The 22091-nt window shown below is 40.7% G+C and overlaps 2 protein-coding genes across 8 annotated transcripts in view; one reads left to right on the top strand and one right to left on the bottom strand.

The window, feature by feature from the left end:
* The window catches only part of myo9aa (myosin IXAa), a 122271-nt gene extending 103614 nt beyond the window's left edge, over positions 1–18657 (bottom strand). For all 7 annotated transcript variants that reach the window (XM_079240383.1, XM_079240387.1, XM_079240384.1 and 4 more), the window contains exon 1: positions 18363–18657. The gene's annotated coding sequence lies outside the window, so the exon portion shown is untranslated. The remainder of the gene's footprint in view (positions 1–18362) is intronic.
* Positions 18658–19079: 422 nt separating this feature from the next.
* senp8 (SUMO peptidase family member, NEDD8 specific) lies at positions 19080–21768 on the top strand. Its single transcript, XM_079241461.1, has 2 exons — positions 19080–19152; positions 20500–21768. Exon 2 carries the CDS (start codon positions 20524–20526, stop codon positions 21187–21189), a length of 666 nt encoding a protein of 221 aa, XP_079097587.1. The 5' UTR covers positions 19080–19152; positions 20500–20523; the 3' UTR covers positions 21190–21768.
* The last annotated feature ends 323 nt before the right edge of the window (positions 21769–22091 follow it).

Raw genomic sequence — 22091 nt, 5'->3', positions numbered from 1 at the left:
CAGACGCTGAAGATAAAGGCAGATGGAATCTCAACTAAAATACCAGAAACAAGCAACGATGGAATTCAGACAAACTGAATTCAGGATGTGCTAAAACACCAAAGTTGTGTGTTCTTCCTCTGCGCTTTTGTTAATGTTCAGCTTAAGTCTGATGCTATCGGACTCCACAGGGAAGCTTTTCAGTTTATCTGCAGTTTGATCAAAAAGACACTCATGAGCAAAGCACTAAAACAAGAAGCACTTTTTGGTAGCAGGAACCATTTCAAAATTACTGCAGGAGGAAACACCCCTTCTTTTTAATACCTGGACGGAAGGAACTCATTACCAAAGTTTGTGGAGCTACAATGGTGAGAACGTTCTTTGCCCCAACCTGTACCAGTTTAGAGGTAGAGAGAGGCTGTTTCCCTGCTGCAACACACCTGAGTCAAATCACGGGGTGATTAGCAGACTGGTGCAGAGTTCGATGTCCAGTTCTGCACCAGCCTGCTGATTATGCCTGATGTGTGTCGGGTGTGTTGTAGCAGGGAAACTCCCAATGCTTGCAGGGCTGCAGCTCTCGGGAATCAGACCTGGCCACCTCTGAAGTAGTTGCTTTTCCAGTACAAGAGGAAACATCTGAACGGTGATTGGCCCAGATGGCCCAAGCACACATGGATTGGTCAAACACATATGCACAGTTTAGAAAAAAAAAAGATACACCACCAGTTGCACAAGTGACAGCGCTGAAGAGCCGTTGGTCTCCTTTGAGACAAATTTCAATGTGATTTTAACTCACCAACCACTGACCATTTGGCCCAGTTCAAATTCACCCCAATATTATTTTGGTTTGCAGGAGCAGTGATTCCTGCTGATACTGGTTCCCTAACCTAAATTTAATTGGTTGGGATGAGTCAGCTCATTAAGACTGAAATGAAAAGGTTCTGAACCTGAAAAGTCAGTTCTCAAAGGTCACTAAAAGATGCAACTGGAGCAACTGGATCACGCCTCTTGAAGAAGTTTTACCTGAACACCTCACGGCTGAACTATTAATGTTTCAATACATTTTTTAAAAAATGAATCAACAATTAAGCGAAGTGTAAAAGAAAAAGAAAATAGCTTTCATGTTTTTTTTTAAAATTTATATTTTAAAAATAAAAAAATAAAAAAATAATTTAAATTTAAAGAAATTTGTACTGTGAATTCTCTGCAGCCAGTACAGGAAGAATCCCAGTCAGATAACAAGGTAGCCATCGATGGAGGCACATCACCAGGAAAATTGCAAACATTTTGTATTGTGTCTTTCAGTGGGTAAACTGGATTCATGTAAATTCGAAATGTTAACATCTTTCAAAACTAGCTTGTTCGTCTGAATGCACGGTTTATTTGGGGTGAACGCAGCTTGGTATGGAGCCTGACAAATTAATGATCATCTTTTATGACCAAATTTCTAAACTGTTTACTTCAGTGGAGTAAAGTCCCCCCACTTTCTGTCCCAGTTAAACTGGTGAGAACTAGAGCTGGTTGGTCAGAAAGCACCACAGTTCTGAGACAGAGGTTTTGGAGGGCCATTCTGATAGATGGACCACCACTTTAACCTAAAATGGAAAGGGGATGTAGAGGAGGGGTCATGTGGTAGGTCCATTGGTAGTAACTAGGTTTTAGCCAAAGCTCTCTCAGGAAGTTCTTCAGTTACTTTTACTTAGTCTTACTTACTGAGTTACTTAGTCTTTTAAACTAATGATAAATATAATGATAATATATAAAGATTTAATTGTACAAAATGGAAGCAGCTTTTCCACGAGGAGTCAATGCACATGGGTGAAGCTGTGTGTGGTTTTATGCATTTAAAATGTAATTTACAATCATTTAATTTACAATAAGGATGCTTGGACTATTAGAAGAGAATAAAACTCTACATTCTTCATGTAATATGAACTAAATCTAAAGGAGAACTTGTTGGTGGATCCCTCTGACAGGAAACCAAGGATAGGTTTAACCATGTGAGTCAGACCCATCAATGGCTGCCATTGTTGCAGAATAGTGAAGGATCAAGTTTGGTCAGCTAGCTGCATTGTGAAGTCATCTTTCTGAAAGCTATGCATATGTTGCTGTCATCACTAAGCTTGTTTACTCAGGGCTCACAACGCTGCAGCACTTCTTTATTACACGTTTAGCGACTAAGGGTGTGCATGTGTTGCACTGGGGTGTGCGAGCTGGCAGTGAACTGTGAACTTTCGCATCTAGTCTTCAAGTTTTCTGAGGGTTTATTTGAGAATTTAACAGCTCTGTGATGCCAAATTTAGCCTCTATGTTTATTAGCTACATGCCACAGGATTGCAATGCCACATTTTCCTTGTTGTACATTTTGTTTTTGTTGGTTATTGATATGAGTTTGCAATCAACTGTTGCTAAAACAACAGTCTGGATTTTTGGCGTGACTGGGGCCGCTGTTAAGTCTAAACAAGGGAAACATTCAGATCCACTTTTAGTGAACGTCATCTTCTTTCTTCTGACACCTCAACATGTGAAATATACAGTTTACTGTCCCAACCTTCACTGTAAATGTCCACGCACGTGTTACTCAGCTAACAGTGAATCAGGAGTGTCACTGAGCTCTGCGAAGCCGTGAAAGCGGCTTTACCTTCGAAAAGTCATCTGCTGATCAATAAATATAAAAATAAACTTTAAGTTCTCCATTTGTTGGGCACTTATTACAAACACCAAAACAAAAGGACATTCTTACACAAGACTGTCAAGCATGCCTGAAGTTTATTGCCATCTACCTGTATAGTAAGAAGGTGCTAATTATGGTGTTGCAGCACAGATCACACACAGATAAGACTCAGAGCTAGACTATGTTTTGAAGCTTGCATACCACAGAGAGAAATTTCTTTTAATAGAGCTGCGCAACCTTCGGAACAGGCCTCACCCCCCCTCCTGTTACCCCTACGTTCACATGCAGAGGAAATTGCACATATAATGCAAACAGTACAGCCAGTCATAAAACCAATGGCAAAGAAAAGGGATGGGCAAGAGCAACTTAAGCAAGGAATAACTGAAGTCAAATGCCTTGAGCACTTCCAGAGAAGATTGAAGTGAAAGAGTTTCAGGTTTTAAAGCAGCGCAGCTCAAAGTTTTCCCACTCAAACTGTGGCCCCCAACAAAGATTAGAAATGTTTGAATAAGAGACAAATTGGTGCTCATTAACTGCCACTTGGTTTGTTATTTGAGACATGATTTACTGCATTAAATAAGCAAGAGATGGATTTTTTTAATTTTTTTTTTTTATGTATATTAAGTCCCAGACAAGACATCAGAAAGTTTATTCTCTGTCCTTCCGTGTAGGGATGTGTGTGCAGTCCAGTCTGGATTATTTCAGGAACGTGATCATCAGAAGCCTGTAGTACGATGTCTTCCTTTATGTTGCTGTCGTGAGAAGCCTGACCTCTGGGAGGTCTGGGAAGTAAAAGTTCCAGCCCACAAATCACTGATAATAAACCTGAGACTTCACACAAAGAGAAGGGTTTTATTGAACTTGTTCTTGCAGGTCCTGCGATGGACTGGCAACCTGTCCAGGGTGTACCCTGCCTTTCACCCAAAAAACAGCTGGAATAGGCTCCAGCTGTCCCATGACCCTTAAAGGAATTAAGAGGTTAGGAAAATGAATGAATGAATGAATTAATTAATTAATGAATGTTCTTGCAGGTTTACCCACATAAAAAAAGTAATTAAACGCTGCTTGTGATGAAAAACTATTTGTCCATTTTTTGGGTATCTGATGAAACATATCAAGTAGGAAAAGCTCGACTAGCAAGCTGGAGGAAGCACAATTCACTACCTATCACAGCATAGCAAGACACGCTTCAATTAGAAAATGGATTCCTTTCACAGGTTTGTCTACGGGATGAAGCAGTGGTCTAATTAAACAGCTGATCCATGTGTCCATGGAAACCAAAGCAGAATTTCATCTGTAATGCTAAAAAAAAAAAAAAAAGTTGCTTTAACAGATTCTTCAAAATTTGTTGTTTTAAGAAAAGCTTCATCTTCCTTTAAGACCTTTTTTTAAATAATCCAGTTAAACTGTATACGTTAGCATTAGTCCCTACTCTGAGTGGATATTTGGAGAAGCAGGCCCAGCTGTTGCAGTACAGGCCAGCTGACTGATGTGCTGGTGAAGGTGCCATACGAGCACCAACTCGCTCAACGAAGACACAATTACAGGTCATCAACTATTTAACCAAAATGCATCCACTGTAAGAGAACTCTGTCTCGCAGGAACGACGGTCCAACGGCCTGGAGGCAACGGGCTGCTGCACGGAGACACAAAGAGTCACTAGAAGCTGTTCAGACTGTCAGACCGCTGCACATGTACAACTATCCAGAGCCTCCAAGTCACTGCTTACGTCCAACACTAGAGGACAGTAAATCAAATGACTGATGATCAAGTTCAGGCTTTTGCAGGACTCAATCTTCCAACTGTTTTGGGAGACATTCTGCGCTTCATGAAAATGGCAGCTTGCTGTGAGTTATCTCCTGTTAAGATTCATGTCAGTTGAGTAAAATTTTGTAAATAATTCGTTAAATCCTGTTGGGAATGACATTATTAAATGCAATGATACAAAATGTGTCACAAGGAAACTCCAGTAATGGTTTGTAACAAGTCCATACCACAGTGTCCACACTGTAATTAAAAGTGACTAAAGACCTCCTAATGGGCATACAGCAGCTGATAACTGAGCCACGTCATCCTGAATAAAGTGCTGGTCCAACACCAACTCCCTCCACATTCCTCCGTGCGAACACCAACAGGTGACACGATGAGCGTGAAAATATGACACTCGAGGAAGTGCTGAGTGTGCCTGCTAAATTAAGAGGCCTCCCTTCACTGTGCAGGCCTGGTTATTGTTGTTGACTGAAGTAGACTGCCTGAAGAGAGTGGAGGGAGAAACCAGAGGAAGGAAATTAATCCAGAGTACTGCAGAAATCCCAAGGACAACACAGAAAATACAGCACGCTACTGAGCACTCTGAAACGTACTCCTGATGTTTCAGTGCTCCCACTTTCACTGACTCACGTGTCACGAGTTGATATTAAAACATCCCAGAAGAGAAGATAAAATATAATAAATACAGTTTTTCTGACCAGATTCAGTCAAACAACAATTCCAAGGATTGAGGCATAATTGGTGGATTTAACTTATCGGACCCTCTGAAGAGCAAAGAGGCTGAAAGAAATAGGAACTCCCATCTCGATGCAAACTCACGCACCAAACTGAAGTTTGAGTAAAATATTTAAGTTTAATAAATATAATCATGCTGCCGTCTGATCCAGGCTGCTGCACAGACTGGTTCTTTATATAAATGCTTCAGGGGATTCCATGAAACAACACCAGAAACAGTGGGAGTAAACAGCACCACTCCTCTGTTGTCGCCATGGAGAATTCCACTTCCTGTGTCCACTCCCAGGACAGCGACAGCAGCTATGAACGGGACAGGAAGTGTCGCACTGTGTGGGGTTCAACAACACGACACCATCATGACATTGTTAATACATTTCACATTTCACCCTCAACAATACATGCTTGTAATGTCAAACTAAGCTTTCAAGTTTCTTTAGAAACAGGCAAGGAGTTTTCTTTTTTCATCATCTTTAACAGATTAAAACAAATGCATTAAGAACCAGCCTTATTAATCCTCAAGAAATCAGGACAAACCTTCATATACATAAGTAGTGCTTCACGTTTAACCTCATTTTTATGCTTTAATATGGAGAGATTCGTCAATGAGGAGCAAAAAAATGAAAAAGTATTAGCAGATAGTTCCATATTGCAACACAGTCATGTGACAATGCAGCAAGAGTTAAGTCCACAGTTAGTTCAAAACCAGCTTTTTACCCCTGATATTCTATGTTCAAGCCTCAAGTTGCTTCATTTTGTAGAAAGGAGGCCTAACGCAGATGAATATATGCTTCGTGTTGTTCATTTTTACTCATGTCCAGGGTGCAGAAGCAACGTTTGAGACACCCAAGGCGGCTCATTCTGAAACACCTGCTGCCTTTTTCCAACCACTTCTGGCTCGGATAAGCTCTAGTCTGGCTAGTGCACATGTAAACTAGCTCCTCTCCACTTATTTTATGTCCTGAGCTGCATGATTTGTAGACAAGAACATTTTCTTTACAAGTGTATCTAATCTTTAATAATAATAAAAATTTAAGTATGGGAGAAAAGTTCCAGATAAATTTCCATAAGATATCCGAGAAAATAAAACGATAGACTCTAAAATCTGAAGCACATTGAGAAGAAATCTCTTCATGTTTTTGCACCAACATGGTGGTTTCTGACTAGATTAACATTAAAGTGTAAAAGCATGAATGACAGTCAATGTAAATCTCTGAAGAGGAAAAGAAATGTTTAGAAAACGTGAAGGCTGCTGTCTTAAAACAAGCCTTGTTGGGTTGACCTCACGTTCAGGTTTTACTGTTTTAGCGAGTGGAAAAATGTTTTCCTTTCAGACTCCGTTTCAGCTCTGGAAACATCAATATGACACAGTCGTCATTTGGCCCGTGGAATAGGAAAAGTACACCGCCCTGCAATAAAGTAGGCCAGCAAACAGAAGAAACATCATCAACGGCAGCTGTTTGAAAGGTTTTAAGGTTTAAAGTTCCCTGAAAGTCAAACCAGGAATTCAAGTTTAGTTTCGATACTGAAAAATCTTACAACTACCTTAACTTAATGTTTCCAAGTAAAAACAGAAACAGTCTGCAGATGGAAAAGAACACTGTATGATGCGTTTAAATGTCAGCTGAAACAAATGCACGTATGTGGATGTAAAAAGCAGCGTTGCATCGGACGTAATGAAAATAATGTCTGAATTCCTTCAGAAGCCATTGCGTTGTGTCCATCAGAGCTGATATAGAAACTCAGCATGTTTGTGATTTCAACTGAAATGCAGCAAACATCCCAATGGCTCGTAAGATAAACAAACAAACTCAGACCGCTCATTTCTGGCAGAAGCTGGATTAAGCTGCGTTGAGGAGAAGAGGAGATGGTCAGCAAACACAATGCACAACATCCTCCCAGTTTCAGAAGGAAAATCGTGTGCTGATCATAAAGTTTCATCAATATTAGTGGTTTTACTAAACCAAACAGGAGATGAGAAAAAGAAACACCAGATGACAGGAGACAGACTTTAATAACAATCATACTCATCTTTATTTCTCTGTAACGTCTGAAAAAAAACAATCAGTTTAAGAAACTTAAATTGCTTCATTCAGAACCTAAATTGTTACCTCTGAGATTTATAATGGCATTATATAATTACTGGATACCACCAACTTCCAGCATTACAGTGAGAAACCACCATTTTATCACCAGAATTAGTCTTTTAGCTCACATGAAACCAGGTATTTGGATCAGTTTTTTCCTGATCGGCTAAATAAGCGTTGTGTCCCAACCTTGTCCACGCCTTCATCACATCCAGACTGGACCACTGCTACAGCTATTTTAGCTTGGTGTTCGAACGTGCTGCAGCCAGAACGCTGACTCGTACCACCAAGACAGATCCCATTTCTCCTGCCTCATCCTCTCCATGCGGGGTACCAGTAAAACTTAAAGGATTTAAAATCTTTCTCACTGAATTCAAACCATTCATGGCTCCATCTCATCTCACAGTTCCACATCACCCTCTCCGACGCCTGGCCTGCTTGTTTTCACCAGACCAGAATGAGAGACGGAGCTTTTATCTCATTTCCTGCAGAATTGGCTCCCAGTTTGATAGCTTTCATTTAATTTACTGATCTCTGTTGTGCTACTTCTTTTAGTATGCTCCTTTTGTCTTGAATATTTTCCATCCTTTTGTTTTCATGCAAGCTTTTGCTCTTATTTATACAGATATTTCAGATTCTTTCTGGTAGATCTCTTTCTATGTCCTTCCTTCTCCAAAGTACTTTAAATTGAACGTCAGCTTGAAAGGTGTCAAATAAAAATGCGTTGGACTGAGTAGCATATTTACTAATGGAAACTGCATTCATAGCTAAGTAGTCATTTTATAAGCATATGCTTTTCAACAATTAAAAAAATCTAGCTTTTGCAGTCAAGTGCAGTGATTCCAGACAGGCAGAGTTTCCAAAGTCACACTGCAGTTTAAAGGCAATACAAAAACAACTAAATAAGTTAAAAAATGTACAATATGTGACTTAGGCTATGTTCACACTACAGGTTGAAGTGACTTAAATCAGATGTTTTTGCCCCTATGCGAACTGATCTTTTCTTAATCTGAACGACACAGATATCTGATATCTGATATTTTCAAATGCGACCCAGGCCGCTTGGATATGTGGTCCTAAATCCGACATGTATCTGATCTTTTGCCATGCGACTTCAGTCTGAACGGTCAGGTCGCATTAATCCGACAGACGCGTCATTGACACACGACAAACGTCATTATTCTGCGTTTGTTGTTTATGAACTCTATCGGTAAATGCGCTCACATCACTCTCCCACCGATCCTGACTGCGACTCCGTACCCAAACGTTTCTCTCTACAGTTGTTGCTGCCACAGCTCCACAAAAGTCCTTGACCAAAACTTTTACTTTCCTCTTCTGTAAACGTCTCCTTAAAACAAACCCATTCACAATGTTGTGGCTGCGGTTGGACAAAACTTTTAAAATAGCGAATGCTCTGCTGCCGTCCATATTTACTTCCACAAACACAAAGACGTCACACAGATGCTCACTGCACGTCGCCGTGTCTTCTACGCATGCGGGACGCTTCTGGTGTGCTTGAGGTTCATACAGGAGATCACATACAAGTCACATTTGATCGGAAATCTGAACGGACTTTCAAAAAATTTGGATTTCACAAAAACATCCGATGTGAGCAGCGAGTCCTGCAGTGTGAACGTAGCCTAACTCTATGTACTCTATTGTGTTTCTTCCAGTTATGTACAGCATACTGGGTTGCCTCGTGGATTAAATGTGCTAGCTAAATAAATTGGCCTTACCTCACATCTTTTAATCTAATTTTCTCTAATATATTAATGTATAAATATATGCCAATATTGCCGTCTCTAACTTATTTCTCTTTTTTTCTGCAGGTCTTCCTGAATAAGTGCAGTTGTACATGTTGATCTGTCTTTCCTGTCCTCTCCACCCCAACCAGTCGAGGCAGATGGCTGCCCTCCCTGAGCCGGGTTCTGCCAGAGGTTTTCTTCCTGTTAAAGGGGAGTTTTTTCCTTCCCACTGTCGCCGCGTGCAGCTCAGGATGGAGGATTGGATCGAAGTCATGACTTGATGCAATCAGTTGGTTTCTATTATAGGATATGTATGAATTGGCTCGATATGATGTGTATGTTGATTCGTGTATGTAAAGTGCCCTGTGACAACATTGTTGTGAAGTGGCGCTATACAAATAAAGTTGACTTGAATTTAATTGAATCTTGTAGAAAGTTTAAACTAACAAAATGACTGAACCTTTTTCTCATGTCATGTAAATGTACTTACCAATCCTTCATATTTCAGTCATCTAAATAAACTTAAATCTCATAAAGAGCATTCACTCAGCAGATACAGTAAATTAAGCAGCACTGAAACAGTGATAATGCCTGAAAAACACAGGGTTTCTAAGTTTTAAAATGCACAGAAAAGTATTGTTTTTAGAGTAAGATTCAGAATGAGTTATGATTTATGTGTTATTAGCAAAAGTGTTAAAAAAAAATGATTTGAATAATATGTATGAATTGGCTCGAAATGATGTGTATGTTGATTTGTGTATGTAAAGTGCCCTGTGACAACATTGTTGTGAAGTGGCGCTATACAAATGAAGTTGAATTGAATTAAATTAATATCAATAATATTTTCAGATTTTTATGGGTCTAAAAAATTGAGCAACAACTGACAAAAATGGTTGCACTATGCTGCCGGCAGCGGATGGCAAGGTGTTATCTAGCAGAAGAGGAAAAGACAGATTACAGAAGAGGACGGAGAAGAAGAAGACAGTGAGGGGCGAGGAGATATCATTGACCCAAATTATACACACTCCATTTCGCTTTAAGAAAGGGAATCACTCAAGCCAAACGGACCCATTCAGAAGCCTTTGGCCTCAAGGGAAGACAGTGCTGAGGAGAAGTCAGACAACCATCACTCCAGAAACAGTCTGCATGTAAAAGTCGACAAACCAAGCAGCGGAAAGGCATTGTGTGCGAGTATGTCAGGCCTCAACATAGATGGGCATGGTGCATGTACACAATGGATGGGGGGCTTACAGGGATCGGGATCTAGTCAAACACAAATACATACTCAGCAGGAAAGACTGCAGATGCCAACAGGACTCATCTTGTCTTCCACAGCTGAGCGGAGATGAGTGATAATAAGTGTAACTGCTCACAGGACTGCAATGCCAAGGTGCCCCGAGCTTCCTCATGACGAACACAGATGTGCACCAAGATCTCTTCCTTTTCTCCATACCTGAGGGCAAGTCAAGCATGCGGACAAACAACATTTAGCAATAAAGTATGCATTTTTCAACCTCGTGTTTTGGCAGTGAAGGTGCAGTCTTCATGGTCAATTACATCTAATCAGTTGCCAGAGGTTTCTTTTGTGAAGTGCTGTAAATTGATACAGATGGATGGTTTTCCCTTCAGGGCGCTCAGCACCCACATAAAGAGCCATTTGAAAGACGTCACAATAAATCGCGCTGTACGCGAGTGGCGTCTCTGATCAAAGCAGAGTATTGCGATGTATCAGAATCTGCATGTGAAACTGAGACCCTGGAAAGGCAAAAGTCTGTGTGAGATGATGCAATTCAGGCCGTGCTATGTCATATCGACAAACCTTCAACACAGAGTCAGACTGTTCGGATGTTCTCATGTGAAAACCTTAAGTTTAATCCACTTTAGGTAAGCTGTTAATAGTCAAAGCCTCTTTTTTTTTTATGTAAATTGTGACAAATGTGATTTAAAAACCAGAAGAAAACAAGTCCATACATAGTTAAATGATGTGTTATGGTTGATTTCTTTTTTTTTTCTTTTTTTTTTTAAGTGAGCATGACAGCGACAGATTTTTTCCTTTATCTAAATCACTCAGGAACCACAGGCAGATTACACCTTCACCAGCTGATGGTAATGACAGGTCATCAAGTGTAACTCCGGGTCTGAGCGTTAAGAATAATCCTAAGCACATCTGTTTAGCGTATTAGGAAAAAAAAACACGGCTTGTAATTACAGGGCAGTGTTGCAGAGTCTCTTGCTATCTTTTCTGAGGATGGAGGGGGGGGGGGTGAAGGCTGTCTGCTGTTTTTCTGCCTACAGCAGATCGCAGGATGTTTGAAATCCGAGCCTGACGCTGCAGACCAAGCTGCTGTGTGATGATGAGAAAGTTTGGTTGCTGGCTTCAAGGGGATGATGGAAGACGTTGGTGAGCTCCAGTGCAGTCAGTGTGTAATGTTGTGGCCTCCTGGTTTACCTGTGTGTCCTCAGCTTATACACACACACATGAAGCAGAGCAACACCTAATAAACTCTGGTTGAGAAATATTCATGACTGGCTGAACCAATGCAGCCATGTACATGTGCTGAAACATGTATTATGAGTAGATTACTCCTTGAGCTTGTGAAATTCCTTCATTTCCCATAATGCCATCTGATACCCCCAGACACATGCATGGTCTTGTTTGGTTTGTTTCGTACACGCAGTGACCGATAGCACCAGCAAGGCGTGACACGAGGGGCACCAAACCAAGAACATAAAACATGATATACTTCATGTTTATGTTGGTTTACTGAAAAAACAAACAAGCCTCTTGCTTCATATCACAACATAAAGCGCGTGTGCAAAAGGACGAGTCTGGACGCTCTTAAATGGGCACAAAGACATTCTGCTGTGTTTGTTACAAGCTCAGCTGAGAAACCTTGGGAAACTTCACATGTACCTAAACACTGCTGCAGACTCAGCAACCCCCCCCCCCCCCCATTTAACAATGCAAGAACGGCTCAGGAACTTTAACACAGCCAAAAAACCGTTGAGACACAACCTCCACAGTCCCCAGATCCCAATCTGATCAAACATTCCCATGATGCGCTGGAACAAGTGGGATCCAAGGAGGCCCCTCCTCGCAACAAACGATACCTGAAGGATCCGTTGCTTTACGTCCCAGAGCCAGAAGTCACATCCACAACAAAGCTCTGAGATTTCTCTTCAGCGGGTCTTTTTTTGTTGTTGTTTACAATTACATACAAAATTAAGAGTTAGAGTTAAATTTACTTCACTTTTTTACTTTACTTCTTTATTTCAGACCCAGAAGGATCCATGTCACAAAAACAAAAAACACACACACAAAAGAAAACAAGTTTCTCCACAATGGTCCATGTCCAACATACAAAGAGGTTCACCAGTGGTTCCACAATCTGGAAGAGGATCTGGCATCACTGCGTACAGCATTAACCAACACAGCAATTAGGTTATTTTCTGATTTAGACACCCTACACATAAATCTAAACATCAAGTTGCACAAGACAGCAGAGCAGGTTGGTTCCCCGACAGTGACAAACATACTACGCACTGGAACTTCTTGACAGCCTCATACGGACATTATAAGCCACCGTGAGTTTTCTCAGGCTTCCTTGTTTATATCAACACCACAGATTGGAAGAATAAAAAGGTGTTCAATAAGCTTTAAAAAGTGAGATCTTCACTGGTATGGAACACATGTTAAACTTACGACATAGAACATTTGCTATGTCGATGCAAATTTTAAACAATATATCAAAATAAAAGTTTATCATTGCAGTACTCACTAAGGGCCGCATTCCATTTGAAGGTAGAACTGTTCTTGTGAATGTTGCACAACTAAGTGGAATGCAGCCCTCATTAATACACATGAAATGACCTCCATTAATTGAATAATTTCATCCCTGCAATATTCAGCAATGATCCCACCCACATGTCAGTATAATGTAGCTGTGTCTTGTGTTGCTTTGCCCAATTATGCACAGCACCTTCCCAGTTTCACAGTGGTTGTTCTACAAGGCTTTATAAATAAAGTTTAGTTGAGTCTATTTGGTCCAACTTTAGAAGAAAGTGAAGCAACACATAAAGGTTTAAATGATCTGAATGATGCATGTATCATCAACAAAATATTCATCATATTTTTTCTTTATTTCTAACTTATTCATACAAAAAGTGTTTAATACCCACAATTCCTCAGGAATGAACACTAAAAATTAACCAGTAACTTTCTGTTTTAATCCATTAACTTTATTCAATAACTTTCCAACCAAAAAGAACTAATGATGCAGATTTATATTTTAAAGTCTCGTGACCATCAATCCACAAAAAAAATCATAAAATAAAAAAAATTAAAAAAAACTGACACAGCCCAGTCCCAGAACAATGCCACATTGTCTGAGCAGAGAAGGTCAGAACAGTCCAACCCTTCATGTGAAGCCTTGTTAAGCTCCCACTGGCGTGAACTCTCCATCTCTACGACTGGCACTCGAGTCTGCTCCCATAGCTCACCTGTTCTCTGGTGCAGCTTAGCTGGCACGCCACACACAGAACACAAATATCTGCTAAGCTGCGACAGAGCGCTCTTTTAGTCTGAACGGACAGGGTGGGGGGGGGGGACTTCAGGATGTTCCGCTGTAATTATTTAGACAACCAGTCAGTATGGGGGCATGAAATGCATCACAGAGAGTGATCAAGGTGAATGCAGACAAGACAAGGATGTTAAGACTGAGCAGAAAGTACACATTTCTTCATTCTGTTGGCTCTGAAAGTTGCATAGAAATTTCTCCTCCCAGTGACTTTTCTGTTTCCTGGCAGATAAGTAAACCACACTCAAAATATATAACAGTCCATAAATTATATTCCTTATTAAAACTTAAATACATTTTTAAAGAGAAACAACCCATCCTGATTCCTCTGTTGGACCGTAAATCTTTCATTCAGCGCAGTAACGCCATACGAACATGTCTATAGTAGTTTCTGCAGAGTTACAATAGCACAGTGACTTCACTGAAAGAGTCTTAATGAATTTTATTTTCCATCAGCTTCACTTCTCATCATAATTCCACAGCTAATGGGAAGACTTAGCCGTAATCTCCAAGTAGCCTACATAGCATCCGCTCACATACAACACTGATAGCTCCATCCAGTTTAGATTAGACAGGAGAGGAATGCCTGCTATTAGTGAGCCTGTCTCAGGCTGAATTTAAAATCCACCTTATCACAGCCTGTTTGTTGTCAGTTACTCTCGACTATCTCAGCTCTTCCTCCCCTTTTTGCCTCATTCTGACACTGAACAGACTACTGTAAAACGCCTGTATTTATCACAGATAGGAGCAACAGTGCGAAGACAAAACTCTGAACCGTCTTTCTTCCTGCCCTCTCAACTAGTCTGCACTTCACAAATAAACCTTACTATTGAGGTTTGGACATATCCAACTCATGCAAAACATGTCGGGTTTAAAATCCAGAGTAATGTTTTGATATTTCCGGGTGCTATGACATGAATAGGGTTGGTGCCGCCATGTGAAGGATTCAAGATGATAAGCAGACTTTTGACTGATAGTCTCAGAGATTTCAGTGGAGGTTTGCTCTGTAAATGGGCAGTTTTGTGTAGCACTGCACAACAGCACATGCCTGGGGATTAACGGTGGGCCCTGTCCTGTCTGCACCGCGAGGCAGCAGGGGGCCTGTAGCTATAGTCATAAATGTGTCACAACCCATGAAACTTCTGCTCCTTTAGTTTCATGTAAAAGCTCAATGTGACCACTAACATCCAGGAGCTTCAGATATTTAATCTGTATGGCGTCAAGCACAGCTGCTTCGGATGACTAAAGTGTTGAAACTTCAGCCAAAGTATCACTGTTAAATTAGTTTTTAATCAACTTCTGTTGTCATACTGCCAAATTCAGCTGGGAATATGACATATTCCTCCATCATAGTTAGTGATTTTCTGCTGATCAAGACACATTACGAAACAAGAGAGATAAACATCTCATATTGACAAAGAAAATAGAAGGTTTTACATATTTGCCCTCTGTTCCAACAAACAAATGGGGAGAAAAAAAATTATTTACACAAAAAAATATAGTTTGCACAATGAGTTTCCAGCAAAAAAGTGCTTCTTTCCCATTTCAAAGAGTAGATAAAGAACCAGTTAGGCTCATTTCTCGCAAAGAACAAAGCAATGCCGTCTCCTCTCTGCATCTCATTCCAGCTACTGTTAGCAGCAGCACTGAGTTAATGAGGGGAAATGCAAAACGTGGTGAAGCTGAGCCTGTGAGGCCAAAGCCTTCCTCATATAATGGCCTACTAAAGAAAGGGGGGCTTTGTTTGGTGCAACACAAGCAGGTTCCTCTTTAATGACTTCATGTGCATGCCAATCACTTACGCCATACAATCCCATCATGCAACCATAAGACTATTCAGGGACATCCCGATCATTTGTGCTCGGAGCATGTGACTTGTGCCCCCCCCCTCCCAAAAATAGAAATAAATAAAACAGAAGCTGCCACTTGCTTCAGCGGGTAGCACCTTTCAGATGAGGGTGGGGTTGATCTCATGAACAGGTCACAGCAGAGAGGAGAACATCATTCAGCATATTATTAGTATCAGTGTGTGTAAACATCAGCCAATAACAGCATGTAAGTTTAATCACTATAGAAGTATAGTGGTTGCTTCAAATCCCTGTCGCACATATATTTACGAGGAATTCGAGCAGATTTAGGCAAATCATTGACTTTTGAATAAAATCAAGCAAATAGGGCTGGGCAATATGACCTTTTAGTAATATCCCAATATTTTTATGGCATGTCATGATATACGATATATATCTCGATACTTACCTTAGCTTTGAATTAATGCTTTGGTGCATACAATCACACCAGTAAGATGATTTTGTGTCTACATTAAAACATAATTATTCATACTGCATTAAGATATGCTGATTTAAAACATTCATGCCAAAAGGATGAAATTGTAAGGAAGCAAATTGATCAAAACCATATTTATTGAACAGTTAAAGCAGTGGCAGAAACATGCAATTTTAAATTAGTGGTACTACTACCTTTTGTGGCGACACTTTTGCAATATACTTTGCATACGACAGTTGTTTGGTCAACATCCTCTCTCCGGTATCCAAACCACGGCCAGATGATGGATCCTGTACTATTGTTCTTCGGAACAAATTCTTCCTCCATTTTTTGTAACTCGCGCTGCTACTGCTAGAAAAGCTGCTACACGCTGCCTCTCCTCTCATGATGTAGCACGTAGCTCAAGTTATGTACGTAACTACATTACATTGCTTTAACTCTCTGTGCAAAGCGGTGCAGGGAGTCGAGAAGGATTGAGAAAACCACGGCTAAAAACCACTGCATGACAACAGGCTATTCGAATATGACAAATATAGCAATTTTCTATATCCTACAGGGGACTAGCCACGATATCTCAAGTATATTCGATATATCGCCCAGCCATATAAGCAGCAGATAACTTTTCAATGAGACAAAGTGTGCATGTGCTTGTGCTTTAAGTCTGAACAGCATTTGTTAAAGACCTTTACCTCTCTGGTTTACTTCTTTCTTTTGTGATTTACTGCAGACACAATCACTGTGTTGGATCCTCAGTCTTCTGATGACCAACAACCATGAATCAAAAAAGGAACAAGAAGTTAAATCTCTTCATCAGAGAAAGTCAAGGTTTCCTTCTATTTCAAAGCCAAGAAGGTAAAATAAAGCTCCACCTCAATCCGATGAACCACAGTGTCAGTTCGTCTCCCAGGTGGCATCTGCGATAACACTCAATACACCCTGATATGGTACAAAACTGAGACCAGTCCTTTAGAAATAGCAGACAGAGGGTCTGTGGGGTGTCAGATGTCAACAGGGACCAGTTGCTGGAGTTGCAGCCCAGGCTGCCTCTCATGCTTCCAGCAGCTGTGTCTTCTCAGACCTCACATTCCTGCAGGACAGACCCACTCCACTCTCATCACCTGTGCTGATCTGATTGTGGGACAAGCTCAAAGTGTAGCGTCATAGCTCACTTTCCATTCATTTCATACAATTAAACAGGTGTCAAGAAACCAAACACACATTAATCTGAGCATTCAAAGCTCTAATAAGCATAATAATGCCAATATGAATCTGGTGTGGGTATTATGTAATTGAGAAAAAAAAATGAATGATGGGCAGGGGCTCCCCGTCGGAGGTTTATGGGTCAGTGCACTGAAAGAGATGTCTTCATGAAAGAGAGTCCAGCTGGGGACCTTTGTGGCATGCGGTTTTCTCTTTTTATCTCACTTTAGTTTCCTATTACCCCACCGAGCACACTGTCATAAAAATGCATGAAATGTCTCAGAATAACTTCCAGCAAATCAGCAAGTACAATGAGGACCATCTCTGTAGCCTTTTCAGCTGTGTGTATACCCAGCTAAAACGGAGCCAAGTGAGATAAAAAATAAAATCCATTTAAGTGCATTAAAGTCGCATCATGCTGTTCAGAACCAAGAGGAATCTGTCTGATGCTGACTTCTCTGCCTACTGACAGACTGAGGGTGCACACCCATGATTCAGCATCTTCCTCACCCTGTCAGACCTCACTGTACAACTCCAGCTGCTCTGCAGGGAGAATTGCCTTCGCTGCATTATAAGCTGTACTGTCTGACCTCCACTAAATAATACATGTAAACATTTACCCCACCCTGCTGCAGTCATAAAAGCCTAAACAAGCATTCTCCTTCCTCTCATTTCTAAATTAGTCTGAATACATTAAAACACATTATGTGTAGAAAAAACGCATAGGGTTTAAAATGATATATTTTTCAGTTTTATTTTAACTAAACTGCATGTGTGCACTGATGTTTTGTCTGCTTTGTCAGCCTCCTCTCTGTCTGCTGCTGAAAAATCCCCATCTGGATACTTTGGACATATTTGCAACACTGTGATGCTTCCTACAGCATTTTCATGTGTGATTAATGTGAAATAATCCTGCACTCAAAGTGAGCTCCCTGTAGTTGCAGTGTGTGATGACAGATTGGTGAGCAGCAGCCTGAACTTTTTTACAAGCTCACGTCGCGCGTGCGTACACACACACACACACACACACACACACACACACACACACACACACACACACACACACACACACACACGCACGCCTTTAATTGTGACTCCTAAATTAACAAAAGAGCCGACACACACGCACACACCCTGAGAACATGGTTACTTAAAACATTGTTGTACATTACTCCAGGTCTGAAGAACTTTCATACAAAAGCTGAGAGTCCCGGGTTGCTTCCAGCCTGTGGTCCTCTGTTGGGAAGCCCACCAGCAACACCAGTACCACCACCAGTACTACCAGCACACACCAACTACTAAACATCACTCTTACCTCCAGAAGTAAATGTAAAGTAGGACTCAAGTTTGTTTTCTTCTGTTGTCTTTGCTGCAGAGCCACGCACACTTGTAGCCACAGGATGACTAAGTCTCTATTTTAATTCCCTGCATTCCCTCTGAATTTATTTGTTTTCTTCTTCGCCTCCGAACAAACTTCTGGAAATTCAAGTCCGCGCCGAACACTTGCGCATCTTTTGCTTTCTTCTTTTTATCCGAGCGTGTTCGCTGTTTGAATGCGATTAAAAGGCAGTCCTCCGCGGCTTGCTTGCTTGCTGAAAACTCACTCCTCTTTGCTCCACTAATCAGTGCGGCCACTCTCATGCGCGCAACAGTGCGCGTTCTTGGTGCTGATGGGCGGGGCGAAAATCCGGAGGGAGGACGGCGCTGCGTCCTGCGGAGTGATAACAGGAAACGAGTGAGACATAATGAGGCGCCGGTGTGGCCGCAGCACACCTCATGTTTTAGATTATGGATTAATGAAACCAGAGGGTGGGTATGTGAAATTAAAAAACAAAATGAGAAAATTTAGTGTCATTATATGTATATATACCTGGTTTATATCTAATCTGGTGGTAAAATGTAAGTACTGCTGACTTTCTAGTGCTCGTAGTAATCGTGCTGAAGCCACGATGCGCGGATGCACACAGCCAATCAGGGGTGAGCTTGTCTCCTCCCTATTGTCGCAAAATGTTTACGTTTTTCTTTTGAAGCAGTTTACGTTAGTCATTGCAATGAGGAATAACACTGCAGTTTTCATGATACTTATTTGAATGCTTCTTTTACAGGTAGGGTAATGATACGTCCCGTTATATTTGTGATTTTATAAAAGAAGTTGTTCAGCCGTGAAGGCTTCGCTTATCTACCTAACAGTGTTTCGCTGTTTTCCTACCAGAGTTATGAACTGATCGCATTGCAGTGATGGTACTAAACTCCGCAGCAGATTTAAGGCCCAGCAAATGTCTGTGAATATGGAAACACAATATGATCTGTTCATAGAAAAAAGCAGCTCAAAGAGCAGCTTTTGGTGACTAATAACGACCGTGTTTGTCGCTGAAAAATGTTAAGGTTTCGAAGAGGGTTGTAAAGTAGCTGTTTGGTCACATTTTTACACTGTTTCACCTTTAAACCACCCAACAAACATCAGTATTCAGGATTAAGAATACTTTTTTTTTTTTACTTGAATACATTTAATCGAGTGATTGGTTTTAAAAACAGAGATTTTCCTAATGAGGAAAGTAAGTGAATGAAATGTAAAAAGCACTCGAAGATTAAAGTAGTTTTATTTCCTTAGGTGGCTTGTTAGAGTTGTTTTTATGTGACCCATCAAATAAAACTTTTGTTAAAATTTGCACAACAAACTAAAAAACTACTAAAATATCAGTTGAGAAAATGCACAAAATTAGCCTTTTTCTTGCTAAATAACTAAAAAGGTCCTGGTTTGAGTTTGCAGTGTATTGAAAAATGAAAGTTAAATGCTAATTAAAGTCCTGTATTATATCTGGTACAATTCATCTAGTTTTAAAAGTTTACTTCAAGTAAATTATAACTTAATAAAACCCCCTATTTTACACCAAAAAGATATTACCCTGAGGTTTAAAAAAAAGGATTATTAAAATAATTTGATTTCCAGTTGTCTCACTGATCTGTTTTAAAATATATTTTTAATAAACAAAATGAAAACCGATTCCCAATTTAGTGGTTTGTCACTTCATCAACAGCAGATTCAGCTGTCCAGTAAATCATAAAAACAATAAATACACTTCCATTCATCAACTATAATAAAGTAGCGTTAAAAAGGATCATTGACAGTATTAATAGATACCTCCCTATAGAGCAGGGGTGTCAAATTCCAGTCCTCAAGGGCCAGTATCTGGCAGGTTTTTGTTCTTTCCCTCTACTAACACAGCTGATTCATATCAAATGGATCCAGCAGCTTCTTTTCAACCTATTTATTAATTTCAATCAGGTGTTGAAGCATGGAGCCAAAAAAAACCTGCATTACACCATCCTTCGAGGACTGGACTTTGACACCTGTGCTATAAAGCGAGCAGATGTTCGAGAAGAACTCCTCCTATTCACCGATCATTTAATGGGATCAGTATTCAGTGTTAAAATCTTTCTGCATTTTCCAGACTTGACATCCTGACTGCTGGAGGATGGACCCTGTAGTGCTGAGCTACCAGGACAGCCTGCTGCGGCGTTCCGATGTGTCCTTACTGGAAGGACCTTACTGGCTTAACGACCAGGTCATTGGATTCGCCTTTGAGTATTTTGCAGCTGAACGCTTCAGAGTCCTTGGAAATAGCATCATTTTCATCAGCCCAGAGGTCACCCAGTTCATCAAGTGTGCTTCTTGTCCCGATGAGTTAGCCATTTTCCTGGAGCCGCTGGAGCTCGCATCTCGTCGCTGGGTCTTCCTGGCGGTTAACGACAACTCCAACCAGACGGCTGGAGGATCCCACTGGAGCCTTTTGCTCTACCATCATAATTCAAACCACTTTGCACACTATGACTCTCAAAATGGCAGCAATTTGCTGCACGCACGGCGCATCGCCAGCAAGTTAGAGCCTTTCCTGGGCGCGGGGAGAAAAGCACTATTTGTGGAAGAGCCCTGCCCATCGCAGCAGAACAGCTATGACTGTGGCATGTATGTCATCTGCATTGCAGAGGCCTTGTGTGAGAAGATCAGGCTGGAGGGCTCACCGCGCCTTCCTGTGCAAATCATCACGCCAGCCTACATTACCCAGAAGAGGACCGAGTGGTGCAGACTGATCCAGAGTCTGGCCCAGAATGACCTCTGCTGCTCTCTGTCCTTCCCTTAGCACACAGACTGTTTCTCACTATATGCAGAGCAGCCATCAGCCGCCACATATCTACTGCTGGAGAATCTGAATGCACTCCTTGAATATTGTATAACTACATATGAAATATATTTCTATTCTATTCTCCATTATACTCTATAATAAAAAACAAAGCAATGTTGGAATCTGTAATGCTTCAGAGAAGAGTTGGTGTCATGATTATCCCGTGTATATGCACAGCTACCTACAGTATGTAAACCAGAACACCAGCATGCCTATAAAATTAAAAGTCCCGTGTATGTGCTTAGTGGGGGTGAGAATAAGTGGTGTGGAACAGGAAGCACTATTTTTTTTTTTTTTTTTTTTTCCCATTAGCTTGGAGCGAATGTAGAAATGTTTACACAGATTATTGCTCAGGGTCATTTTAAATTGACAATAAGAATGTGCATATTAACTCTGGCTCCTACTGTATCTCAAAGCTGTTGTGCTCTTTTTCTTTCTCACTTTGTGTCGCAAATGCGGAAGTTTTAAAACAAGAAACTTTGTGCTGTGAGGGTGAGACGCGCGCTGTGTGTTATTGGGACGAAGGGCAACGTTGAGTGGTGGAATGTATGTTATGTTCCCACGTAGACGATCAAACTGTCTGATCTAATAAATGGGGCTGCTGCCGCATTTTTGTGGGCAAAAAAATAATCACCGTGTCTGTGTGTTTATTTATTTTTTTTGTTTCCTTATTTTTGCTAAACTACTAAATCTTTACTATTAAGCTGCAGAAACCTAAATTGTTATTCTGTTTTATTCTGAATACCTCACTTTAGAGTGTATGGACAGATTTCAGACATCTAATCTGGTGTTTTTAAGGAGCAAAGTTAATACAAGATAACACACAAACTGTTTACAAGTAAACAAAGATTGTCATACAA

The sequence above is a fragment of the Telmatherina bonti genome (assembly GCF_933228915.1).
Source record: "Telmatherina bonti genome assembly, chromosome: 1".
Classification (NCBI taxonomy): Eukaryota; Metazoa; Chordata; class Actinopteri; order Atheriniformes; family Telmatherinidae; genus Telmatherina; species Telmatherina bonti.
This window is presented reverse-complemented; position numbering and strand designations above follow the sequence as displayed.